The sequence below is a fragment of the Geospiza fortis genome, unplaced genomic scaffold, assembly GCF_000277835.1.
Source record: "Geospiza fortis unplaced genomic scaffold, GeoFor_1.0 scaffold10, whole genome shotgun sequence".
Classification (NCBI taxonomy): Eukaryota; Metazoa; Chordata; class Aves; order Passeriformes; family Thraupidae; genus Geospiza; species Geospiza fortis.
In genome coordinates, this window is record NW_005054326.1 from 1,250,852 (window position 1) to 1,264,192 (window position 13,341).

At 41.5% G+C, this 13,341-nt stretch overlaps 1 protein-coding gene across 1 annotated transcript in view; it reads left to right on the forward strand.

Moving 5' to 3' along the window:
- The first annotated feature begins 601 nt into the window (after positions 1 to 601).
- WASHC1 (WASH complex subunit 1) overlaps positions 602 to 13,341 on the forward strand; it is a 26,910-nt gene continuing 14,170 nt past the window's right edge. Inside the window, exon 1 of the mRNA XM_005421029.3 lies at positions 602 to 780. Within this exon, the coding sequence (XP_005421086.2) occupies positions 602 to 780 (179 nt within the window). The remainder of the gene's footprint in view (positions 781 to 13,341) is intronic.

Sequence of the window (13,341 nt, forward strand, 5' to 3'; positions counted from 1 at the left end):
AAAAATCCAGTCCAGAAGCAACAAAGAGCTCCTGGGAGTGTCAGAATGGAAGAACTCTCATTAACCTACTTGGAGCAAGGGGGGGTGTGTGCCCATGCATGCTTTGTAATTTCCTGGCTTCTGTTCTTGGAAGGGCCTGATGGTGTGTTTGTTGGAGCAGAAGTGTAAGATGAAATACTGCCTTTTGCTAATAGGGTTATTAGCAAAAGGCAGTATTTCATCTGAGATATATCCACGTGGAATATGAGGAAAGGGAGGAGGGGACGGGGTGATTTGTGATGAGTCTTATTGCTGCTCTGAACCGACTTTGCTTCTAACTCTGGTCTTTGTTTTCAGCACAATACTGAGCAGAGATTTGTTAAGTAGCATGCTAAAATAAAATTATGGTTTCCAGGAACATTCAGATAAGCAAGAGAGTCTCACCTCGCTGTAGCTGCCTTGAATGTATTAAAAATCCAATATGTCAGCCTTACTACTTGTGCCTTTTTCCTCAGCTTACCAATCCTGTTGCAAATGCTTTCCTAAAATAATTAGTGGAGCAGAAAGTAGAAGCAGTCCCTGAATAACTGCTGTGATAAAATGGCAGTGTGTTTAATGTGTAATGACCTATTTGTTCTTTCCCTTAGGTACAATGGCCACAGTAGCCCAGAAGCACTTTTTGGAAGGGCAGACATACTCAGTGCCCCTGATCCAGCCAGACCTGCGCAGGGAGGAGGCTGTGCAGCAGGTGGCAGATGCACTTCAGTATCTGCAAAAGGTGTCAGGTGATATCTTCAACAGGTAAAGTGCTCTCCTGGGGGGTTGGGTGCTTAGCATTCAGCATTACACAACAAAGTGCTGGAATTAGGTTGCAGCAGTGAAGGGGAAAGGGCATTGGGTTGGTAAACAATGGAAGTTCAGAAAAAAGATGAAAAAGGACCAGATGCACTTCAATATGAGTTTATTAGATTTGAGTCTGTCAAAGTTAAGCATAATGAAATGGCTGCAGTTTGCCAGAGATTGTTGGTTATTAATTTTTTCATTTTTATTAATGACTAAAAAATTGCATTACTGCTTCTGCTGCATTTATCCCTTATTCCTTCTTGCTCATGCTTTGAAGGGGAGGCATTGTAATTTGGAGTATCTTGAAGATGTGTCTTTTTGAGTCATTGTACTTGAAGCAGTGAAGTAGAAAATGTCTCTTTGTTCTGATCTCTGCAATGTACAAACTGTTCTCTTTGTGCTTCTGGTGCTTCACGCTTCTCTTCTTGTGTGTTGGAAGAGCTGAGTGCCCTGAGTAAGACTGGGTTTCTTGCCACAGTATCATAATCCATCAAAGTCCATCTCTTCAAGGATTTGGTCCAGTCTTGGCACCTCTTGCATATGATCATCTTTAGGATTGGATCTTTAAGGCTGTCTGTATAGCAGATTCTTGTGTTTGCTCGCAAATGATGGTAGATAACTGGAGCCTTTTTCTGTCCAGTGCCCACTTTGACATCTCAGTGCTCTGAGGTGGTGTGGTCTATCAAGGGGAAGGAAACAGATCAGCATTTATCTTCTCAGTCTAATCAGTAAAAGCACATGCTTTGGTTTCAGTAGGTCCCATGACTATCTAGTTTAATTTCTTATGACATGAGCAGGATCATGACGTTCTGTCTTTGAGTTTTGGAAGGTTTTTTTAAGGGTAAATTGAAGTTCTGTGATTTCTGATAATGATATTTTGGAGGGTAGCCTCTGGTCAAAGAGCAGTCTCTAAGGCTGAGCTCAGGTTATTGAGGTTAAGGTTTTCCACTGGAATGGTCTGTCTTTGGGCAAGGGCTCTGTGTGGGCCGGATTAGGTTGAACACAAGGTCTACTTCATTTTGCTCTTCAAAGTAGGGGAACACTTCATGATCTAAGGCTGGGAGAAGGCTTTCTAGAGCTGCCATAAGCATGTGGAAAGCCCTTCTCAGACTTGGGCCTGATTGGCAGTGCTGTCCCTCTCTGTGGGGTAAATGAAGCTCTTGATAATGCAGGAGTTGCTCTTTCTGTGTCTCTATTTTCCCCTGTTTTTCCTCTCCACTCTGCTGTCTAACACAGTACCCTGCAATTTCCCTAGGGAGATAAGCCTGCTGCTTTGTATGCAAGTCACTCCAGAGTACTGAGCAGTGACTGTGATGCTGTTCCCTCTCTCTTTGGTGCACTCATGACTTTTAATTACCAATTTTCTCCAACAACAGAGGAGGCTTCATTGGCTTCTTTGTTTGCTTTGCCTTTCCAGTGAGGTCTTGGCTCTGTGATATAATTAAGAGTGATTTAGTAATTATGCAGGCATCTGATTAAAAGTTCCATGACCTTGGTTGTTCCATGTCAATCAAGGGGCAAAGCTTTCAAGGTGAGAACTTTGCTACTTAGTGACCTTTTATCTTCCTTTTCCTGAGATAAGGCAGCTCAGTCTTCCATTTCCAGGAAGGAGTTGTCTTACCTGGGGAAGCTGGCTGTTTGATCTGCAGAACAGCAGCTTGCAGTGTTGATGGAAAGGAAATTTGTTCACTGTGGGAGACTTGGCTGTGTGTGTCCAGCTCCTTACTTCAGTACAGCAGAGATGCAGATGTTCTGAGGTTATTTTGTGGGAGCAGGTGGATTGGTACAGTGCTTTTGAGAGTGGCAAGCCAATCTGTACTTTACTGAAGGTGGAGTGAAAGTGTCTCCTACTCTCTATGAAAAAAGGAATATTTCCACAACCAGATATTTGTTTCCATTTTAGCTAATCAAAGTTTCTGCTCAGAATTGTTGCTGACATGACAATTGAGTATGAAATCTTCAAATGAGCATGTTGAGATGACACAAGAAAGATACCTTTCCATTTAGGGAATTAGAAGAAAATGCAGGGAGCTTTCCTCCACTTCCCACCTTTTTGGACAATTTGGGAGATAACCCATGTGACAAGTCTCTGCCAACTCTTCTTTCCAATCATTCTCAAAGAAGTTTACTTGCTATTAACTATGGCAAGGTACTTGGTGAATGAGACTGCAGAGTTCATTAGTTCATAGACAATCAAGGGATATGTGGGTGCAAAACCACAGGCAAGCTATGGCTGAGACCTAGAGCATCCCCACTGGGTCCAGCCTTGGAGAACAGGCCTGGATTGAATCAGGAATCACTTAGAGCAGGATACATCAGCTCAGCATCCCTCTCCATCATATCCCTAACTCTCAGGAGCAGAAACCCACCTGCCTTTTTTCACATGGGGAGCATCGAAGCTTTGGTTGCTGGGCAATAGAGATTGATGTCTTAGGCCAGTGCTGTCCAGCAGTGCCTCCCTCTGAGGAAGTCCTGTCCTCTTGGGGCTGATATCAGTGCTATGACAAGACCAAGAGGTTGCATGTCCTTCTCAAGCTTATGCTCTGAAGTAATGGAAGTTTTAAGCTTTTGTGTGTTAACTGAATCCAAGTCATGAATCTGTTGTGGAAGCTGCTGTAAAGATCAGATTCACTGCCTGTAGTTACTTAGATATTAATACTGCTTAAAACATAAATATTCTAACATAGGCAGTCTGACATAATATCTGTTTGACTTTAACTCCTGTGTTTTTAGGAAGGGTTTTTGATACAGGTCACAGGAGCTGGGATGACCAGTTTAAAAGACCAGTAGTCTTTCATCTATTTGTTTTCTCATTATCAGTATTTTCTGGGTGGGAGATTGTGTTGGAATCATGTGCTTTGGAGTATTTTACAGGAATGTTGTTGGGATAAGTGCTTAAAATAAGTGATGAGTTTAGATTTCCTGATATTCCCTCCTTCAGAATTTCTCAGTTTCTGAGGAGTTTATGTTGTCAGGAGATGTTAATAATCTCTAATATTGTCCATTTGCTATTCAAAGTGTTCACTTTTGAGTAATAGATGTGTGGAAAGCTGTTTTTGCAAGTTATCTCATGGAGTGTTACAGTAGCAGAAAGAAATCAAATGCTTGGGATTGGAAGGTTGTTATCAAGGTCCAGGATTTGCCTGTAATCCAACCCCAAGTTGTCCTGTATACAAAATTTCCCATCCTTATACTTCTTTTTTTTTCAGTTAATGGAAAAATTTCTGGTTGTTATTTTTTAAAATCTTTATTCAGTGTCTTTTGTTTGTCTGGAATAATACTTTGCTAAACCAGTGTATCCTGTTTCCTCCCCAGCTGGATTCCAACTAATTTCATATTACATATTTGAAAAGGGCTTTAATATTAAGCAGAAGTTTAACTGAGAGCAGCACTTCTGAAAACCATAGCTGGAAAACAGAAGCACTGTGGAAATGCTCTTTGAGGTGGGGAAGAAATCTGGTAAGGCTGTGATAAGGAAGGTAAGGAGTAGGTGGCTGGGCAGCAGAGCCTTCAGGGATGTTTATGACAGGAGCAGAGCTGAGATGTGAGTAGTTCTGAAATTGAAAATACCAACAAAATCTTAATCATGAGGTACACTTGTGGGTTTTAAAGACCTCCCTGTTTTAAACTTCCTACTTTAATTAGTCATGATCATCAATAATGGAAGTGGGGATTAGTACATCAGTGTAAATGTATTTAATTTAGGAGGTCTGTGGAGTGGAAACTTGCCAAGAAGGGTCTTGCTTCAAGCTGCACTGTGCTTTGTTGTGCGGTGGGGCTCTGGGATGCACCTTGGAGCTTGGACACTGCACTGTGTGTGTTCCTCTGCTGGCTGCAAGGGTTGGTTTTCTAGGAACAGAGCTGTCCCCTGGGATGGCTCACTGGGCAGGTGGGTTTACACCAAGAGACACACTGTAGCACAAGGAATCAATTTGTTCTCCAGTTAATTTGAGAGTGTTATGACTCTTGTTTAACAACAAGGTGCCTCATGGTACTTTGAAGTTGTCCCAGAGGTCATCTGAAAGAGGATGCTAGGTCTAGTTTTGTTTCAGGTACCTCTCTTGAGAGGCTGTAGGAGCAGTTGTTTGCTGCCAGGAAGACAAAGCTGCAGCAGTGAGGTAAAGAGTGAATGGAGTCTCCTGCAGACATGCGGAAATGGAGAACAGGGACATTTTGCCTGCAGCTAGTTGTTATTCTTGTAGATACATGTCCAAGTAACGTGGATTTATTTTCCTTTTAAGTGTAGCACACACTTTGTAAGGCACCATTCATTTGTTATGGCTGCCATGATCCTCTGGAAGATAACATTGGCAGCTTGTGAGGATGTAGCTTCAGAAAGGTTCCTAGACTGTAGCAAGAAGACTTTAGGAGGTGACACAAGAATGTCATCAGCATCCTTGGGAGGCTGGGAACAGCTAGCAGGCATCCTACATCCCCATAAAGAGGCAAAGGGAGTGTGACTGTTCTGCAAAAGACGAGGTCACAACTCTTTCTGGATGCTGCTAAAATCCTTAAGTTTAAGGTCTTCTGGAATCTGACCTGTGCAAAATTGCAGGAGAGGTGTTCTCCTACTTCTGGAATTAGTCTCAAACCTGCCAAGCAAAAGGAGGCACACAACAATTTCAGACTTTAAGGAGCTCTTGAGAGCATTCTTTCTACTCTTACAGCAGTAGTGGAATATCTTGTGGAAATATGAGACAGTTTGCTTTAAAACAGATGGCATGTGCAATAGGAAAGGCAAACAGTAAGGAGAAACCAAGGTAATTTCAGTACATATGAATTGTTGATTTATTTTAGTTCATGGGGTTTTTTTTAATGCTGACAGGGAAGTCTCTTGTTTGTACTCTGTTCCTTGTTGGAGAAATTCAATATTGAGTAGCAGCCTTCAAGTTCCTGTGAGCTAATTTTGTCCAGCAGTAAGTCTCTGTTAATTAAAAGGGTTTTGGCAAAGATCTTATGAACTTCCCCATGCAGAGAGTAATTCCTTTACCCCTCAGTCCCTGACTGCTGTGGCTGTTACTCTCTGGAAATAGGCAAGGAGAAGCATGTCATAACAGCAGTGTGAGGCAGAGTGTGCCCCACAGCAGAAGTGTTCCCTTATTTCTTAGCCTGTGGTTTAGGCAATATTGTTGGATTCTCCCACTCCCTCTATTCTTGATACAATAACATCTGCCATGTTATTTCTTTATTACACAAAGTGATAACTCTACCTTCTCAATCAGCTTCAGACACTGGAGATTCACACATGTTGGAGTAATTTTCTGTTCCTATGGATGACTTTTGTGTACTCAGTCAGCCCTGGAGGAAGAGATTCAAACAAGTAGTTTTGTTTCACAGGCATGATTTCCATTAGGGATCCAGCATGGAGAAAACTGTCTGGAAAATAACACTAAGTGGCTTGAAATGTGTATTACAGGCTCATTCTGTGGGAGTGTGCGCACTGAGGGGAGAGTTGGGGGAGGAACACCAGTGCCAAAGGTCTGTTCTTCACACATGACTGGTGCATTAAATTCCCTTTCCATGGTGCTTCTTTCTGTCTGGCTGTGGTGCTGTTGGGTTCTGCAAATGGGGAAGGTTCTAAGGGTTTAGGTGTAAATGCAACTGACAGCAGAGACAGAGCAGTGCTTTTGGAGACAGGAGACCTATTTGTAGGTGCTAATGAAGGAGTTTCTGATTTTCTTCCACCTACATCTTCCAGAACCTAAATTACTCACCTGGGGTTTCTCTTTAACACGCTATACCATCCAAATTCTTTAATTCAGGCTCCAGAAACTTTCATCCCCTCCTCTAAATCCACCAGACAAACATTTTATTGAAGGAATTCACCATGCTGTGCCATTAATAATTTTTATTCCCTGCTCTCCCTGGCACAGCATGGTGAATTGGATTCCTTTCTTAATTCATCCAAGAATATGATCCTTATTCTGGATTAATGTGCTTTATAAAACCAGGTATTTGCATTTTAATTTACTTCTCGGACTCTTGTTTTAGATTGACCAGCAAAGCTGAATCTGAAAACATGCTTGAGAGGCCTAAGAAGCATAACAGGACATTCCTTTTAGAAGAGGAGGTAAAGCTGTTGCATTTCTGCTCTGTGGGAGTGCAGTAGGAATAGCCTTCTGGTTGTCTGTGACATGTATATAACATTCCAATATATATACACATATATATAACATTCCAGTAGCTCAGGACCAAAAAGCAAGGAAATTCATGGTGTCTCCACAGTGCAGTTCTCTCTGTTGTTTTGTCCCAGTGACTGGGTAGTTTGGTTTTGCTTCAACAATGCTTTGTGAGTGACATCCTGGATTTAAGCTATTAAAGTGTGTGAATTTACAGTTCTGGCAGTTTTGGAGTGGGGAAGGAGGTTTGGAAGGCACACTGTATGAATTTGTTCTGGTATTACTGTGAGGATAGTGTTTCCATTCTTAATGACTGATTGTGAGTTAGTGCATGGGAAAGATAATTTTTAAAATGACAATGGGGGAAATGAAATCATGTGTCTAGACCAATTCTAAAGGTGTCTGATCACTGATGTGCCTCAGACTGTTTCATTGAAATGACAGAGCAGCTGTCAGTGCAAGCACAGAGATACCTGCTTTTTGATGCTCTTAGGAGCATCTCTGCCTGTGGCCCAACGTTTCTGGGGGAAGAGTAACTAGAAATCCCTCAAGAAAGTAAGAAAATGTTGTAATCACTCAGGAAAGGTGTTAGATGGATAAGGTGGCATAAAGAATTGTCCTGATTTGTTAAAGCACACTCAAATTAGCTTGTTGACGGGCATATCACAGAAGGTGACTTCTGAGATTTGAGTGTGACTGCAACTGATTGTAGGAAAATGAAGAAGTAACACTAAACAACCTCTGTTTCTGAAGAGTAAATTTTATTAAATAAAAAACTTTAGTTGCAAAAAATATGTGAAGAAGTCGTTCCTTTAAGAGAAGGAGGCCTGTTTGGAAAGAAGATCTGTTAAAGAAGTTCACTTTGGAAGCAAGGGTAAGAAAGGGAAAAGCTAAGTTAGCAAGGAGGTTTTGTAGCTGACAAAGGGCTGGTAACTGTTCCTGAGAAAGTCTATCTTATGTAGTTGGACTTGTTTTAATTGTAGCAAAATTTTGGGTGGATCTTGGGAATCCCCACTAGTTCTGGCAGGATACTGGAGAGTGTCATTGCTGAGCAGAAGCAGTGGGTGCAAGGAAATAGAAGAATTTTCACTGAGATGTAAGCTCTTGAAAAGTACAGGGATCACTGCAACAAACTTGATAAGCAGAAACATAGTGCTGAGTGCAAAACAGATTAATGATCTGCTTATTCCAAGTCATGCTTCAAAGGCCAGTTTGGTCATTTACCAAGTATCTGATTACAACTTCAACAGGTCAGGACAGTGAGGGAAGACCACAGAGGCAGACTCTTATTATGTGATCAAAATCAGAAAGGAAGTAAGAGTTCTGAGAAGACATGAAGTGTAGCTGTCTTTAAACAGACATTTTATGGTAGCAAGTCCTTTTTCTTGGTTGGGCTTTCCTTCTCCTGAATATTCAAGTTCAATTGTGCAGGACAGCAATTTTTATAGAGTAAGCACTAGCTTGTAAATGATAGTTTCTAGATATATTTTATTGAAAAGGAGACTGAAGGGTTCAACTTGTGACCTGCAAGTAAAGTTTCATGTGATTGGCATCAGCTACTTGGAAGTGGAGAAGATTTCAAGTCAATGCAAAAACCTTTACTTGTAAACATGTGTCTTAAATGTGGGTAAAGGCTGCATTTTGGATCACAAGAAAGAAGTGGTGGTGGTGAGAGAATTGTCAGTGTTTTGTGTCAGTTCTTGCTGGCTGTAGTTTATTCTGGTGAGCAACAGTGGGGTGGATTTGGCAATGGCAAGACATTGAAAAGGGCAGATGAGCCTGCACAGGTGGCCTTAAACTCAGTAAAATGGAAAATTAAGCAGCTACTGAAAAATATGTGGTAAGTCCTGTGAATTAATGCAAAATTGTTCAAGTTAGTGAATAATGGACTGAAAATCTGATCTGCTGAGACTGTACTGTGAATCTTTGTTCTGGGGAACAAATGATTCCACTCTTGGTTTCACAAGCAACCAAGACTTAATTAACACTTGGAAATTGCTTGGAGATCTTTGGGTGAAAAGCTATGAAGTTCTGAGGATATTTGATTAAATGCAAAGAAAAGCAGTGCTTTTCTTGGAGAATGGTGAGAATGTGAACTGCTATCACCAGGAATCATTTTCTGCTCTGGAGGCAGGCGTGTTTTGCTCAGCATTCTTATCCTTGATGACAATGATTTGTTTTGGTGAGATGAACAGACTAAGAGCAGTGTTTTTGCTGTGTGCTGTCACAGTATGAGAAACCTCCATCCCAGTAAAGGAGTGGGAGCTCAGCTTTCCTGATATTTTCAGCCTTACATCAGGGCAAGACCTTTAGAGATGATCACTTCATTGCGTTTTGTTTTATTTGTGTAGCTGAGTACTACTTACCTTAAGAAAACTGATTTAAAACCATTTGGAAGGTATGGGGGAAAGCTAGGAATAAAGAGAAACTTCCTGACTGCCTGGCCAGGGGGGAGGAAGGCTCTGCAAATGTCATTCCTCCCAGATGATCATGGTGATGTATGTTTGGTCAAGTGAGGCACAGCCTAAAAGGGCTGCTGGGGGGGCTGCTTGTCAGTGCTCCTCTGCTGCTGTTGCTACCTTCATGTGAAGCTCAGAAGAAACAGTATTTCTGGCTGGTGGCTTATGAATTTCTCTTGCAGCCCCACCTGAGAGAGGGCACAGATCAGACATTTCAGTCCAGGCTGATCTGCCTCCTGTAACTATTGCTGGTAGGGAAACTGGAGCATAATGTCAAATAAGAGTGAGCTGTGTAACAGAAACATTGTCTGTGTAGAATCAGACATGGTACCCTCAGTGATCCAGAGGAATCTCAGGTCTTTTTAAAGACATCTTTTTGAAGAGATCAGGGTCACCTGGCCATTTCTCCGCTGCTTATGTTTGCTGTGACTCTGTAGTGATACACATTTTCTTTTCAATGGGAACACGGAGGAAGATCTTTGGCTAGCTTGAGAATGGAGCTTTGATGGGAGAATGAGAAACCTAATCTTTGTGTACACACAGTTGATTAATTTAAGGTTACAAGGTGCCAAAACACCTTCTCAAGCTATCTGCCAAGTATGATCTATTACTTCAAGCAATATGGAAGCAAAATTTATTTTTGACAGCCTTGTAAAATTCTGTCCAAACAGGATTAGCCCTCATTTGACAAGTGATTAAAAAAAAAAAGAACAGAACTGAAAACACTTAAGGCTATTACTACAAAAGATTGAGCTTCACTGAGTAAATACTTAAGAAATTTTTTCAAGGATGAGTGGAAAGTCTAAAGATAACAAACTATACTTTACTAGTACCTTTTACTGGTTACAGTACTAGTATCAGTTACTACAACTCCTCTCCTGTGAGGAAGGGCTGAGAGAGCTGGGGTTGTTCAGCCTGGAGAAGAGATGACTTGGAGAAGACCTCATTGCAACCTGTCAGTACCTAAGGGGCTCATAAGAAACATGAGGACAAACTTCTTAGCTTATTGTGATAGAACAAGGAATGCTGGTTTTAAATTAAGAGGGTAGATTCAGACTAAATATAATGAAGACCTGTTCTGTGATGAGGCTGGTGAAACACCAGAACAGGTTGCTCAGAGTATTCAAGGCTGGTTGGCCAAGGCTCTGACCAGCTTGATCATCTGAAGATGATTGGGTCACTTCCAAGCCAAGCTATTCTATGATTCTGTGATTTTATACTGACTATCATCAGCTGCCTGATATGTCAAGACTCCTTCTGTGGCTGCTCCTTTGGGAAGCAATTCCACTGCCAGTGGAAGAACTCAAAAGGTCACTTGTGAAACTCCAGCAACACTGGCAAAGAAACATTTTTTCCATTGCTTCTTTTAGGAGTTCTTAAAGTTGTCTTTCCCAAAAGTTGTCACTGTGATGGTAGGACCTGTGTTGTAGTGTATATTAATACTGTTAATGGAGAAGTAGATTGGCCAAAAGTAGCCTGTATAGTTTAAAGATCTAATGGTGTACTTCATTTGCAAACAGACTTTCTGCATAGTATACACTGACTTTCTATTTAATATATATTCTTCTAAAGAAATGAAAGTGCATCTGCTTTCAGACCAGTCAGTGGTATGAGACAAGTGAAAAGCTTGGAAGGTTAAAGAGGAACTTGTTTGTGACCTTTTTCTACAAAGAAAAAAAGAGAAGCTGCTTTTCTGGAGAGGAGAGCAAGCTGCAGGGGAAGAGGGAGAAGGGTGCTGTGATGGTAGGTCAAAATTCTAAGTTTCCAGTTTTTACATAAACTTAATTCACAGTAGTGGGAGTGCCTTCTGAAATGAGAGATTAAAAATCAAAATGTTTTTGTGTGAGAACATGACCTGTGGAGAGTGATATATGCTGGATCCTGCTGAGGATAACCTGGCAACCTTGATCACTCTCAAATCTGCAAGACCTTTCAGCATCACAGGAACAGGGCAATATGCAAATGCTGGAACACCTGCAAATCAGGCTCGAGGAGCAATCAGAGTGAGATAAACATTAATTAGTATAATACCCAAACCCTTAATGGAGGAAGGAACGTTGATTACACAGCCTCACTTGGGACTTCTTTCTGTCAGAGATGGTGTATGATGACAGTTTCTGATTACACTTACTCAGATAAGAAGTAAGACTTTAAAAACTGCTTAAATATGGAGAGAGAAGAGCAGAAAGCAAACAAGTTGATCTTTCAGTGAGTGGTTGAATGTGCTTAGCTCTTCATAAGAGTATGTATTTTTCCTTTTTGCCTTTCAAACTTTTGAGGTGAATTGGCTTTGTGAGCTGATTTTGAATGCTTCCCCGGATCACTGTAAGCCATAAGTGTCTTAGCAGACTTTCCTTCGCTCTCCCCATCTTGATCCTGAGATGTTGCCAGCTGCAGGGGCAGAGGGACTGAGTTGGAGTGGGGAGTGGGCTTCTCACAGTGTTCATTTTGACACTTCCTTTCCTTGTTACCCTGCTCCAGTACCTGCTGCTTGGAGTGTCTGAGAACAAAATTAAATACAACCATAAACTCAATCCTTTCTTATTCATGCCTCCTGCAGTAAGGGAGAAATTTAATAAAAGCATACGTCATTTAGCAAAGAAAAAAAAAAAGGTAGCTTGACTTTTAGGCAAGAAGCCAAAGTTTTATAGAATAAATTTACTATATGTACCCTGAAGTTTAGAACAGCAATGCCAAGCATCACCCTGCTATCTCTAAGGCTTGGAGCTTGGGCTGGGAGGTGATGAGAAGCCTGATTTTTCTGTGATGTGTACAGTCCTCATTTAAGAAAAAAGTAATTTAATACTTCGTCTGCCTTATCCTCCTGTGCAACTTCATTTCTCATTCTGCTCTGTAATGTTCTTTCTCCTTGGTTGATCGCTTACTTTTATACTTCAGACACGAAAATGAAGTTCTTTGGTATTCTAGAGAGGCTTGCTCCAGCCTCTGTTGCCTAACCTTTCTCGTTCACCTTGGTGTGCAGCTTGCCTGTCCTCTCTCCCATTTCAGAAGTTTTGTCATCCCTGTCACTTTCGGGTGACATGGACATTCAACATAGAGAGCAAAAGGTCTCTGGCTGCTCTGATGCTTCCTTGCAGCTGAATTCTGTCTTTCTCAGACACCAGTCTTGGAATCTGTTGGCCTATCTTTAAACCTTCTCTGATTTTAAACTTTTTCTCTGTTGCTGTCTGATCCTTAGCAGATACAGATGATAAGAGTCACCATTTCTTTGGTTGGCACTGTGAAGTGCTTGGACACTCCCATACAAATGTAGCATTATTGCCAGTGCTGGCAGTACCATCAGGCAGTATCCAGTGTCCTGAATGCCAGATTCCTAATGCCTCAAATCTTTTTCCTGTGGGAGTAAAGAAACAGTGAATTTTCCACCATGAATAGACACAGACACAGCAGAAGTCTTTCAGTAGCCACCTGAATGTGAGATTTATCAGAGGAGTTATAACAGAGTAAGAGGAAAGGATCTGCTCTGTGGTTGCAGATGGGACAGAGGATAGGGGGCCAGCAAGAGAGGCCCTCAAGGGGTTCCCAAGAACTGGGAAGAAGTATTCCTGGAACTTGCTGTGGGTGTTGGAGAAAATTGCCTGTAAAATGGAGAATGGCTTAAACACAGCAGGATGAGGATTTTAGGACAAAGGAGAAACAAGAACTGAGTTGGGGGTGAAGTGCAGAGGGCCTGAGGGCAAAAATATTTCAGAGGGACAAGAGAAAGTGAAAGCTCAAATCAAAGCAGCTGAAAGGTTGGCTTTAATATCTGCTTAGATCAAAAAATAAAAGTCTGTATGGATTAAGAGATAATCCACTAGATAGATTTAATCTGCCATGTGTATTGCTTCCCCAAAGAAAAACACTGGGAGGGGAAGGTTGATTTGGCTCAGTGCCCTGCATTTGAAGGTAGGTGATGTGTTCTCCTTTTTCACAGACCC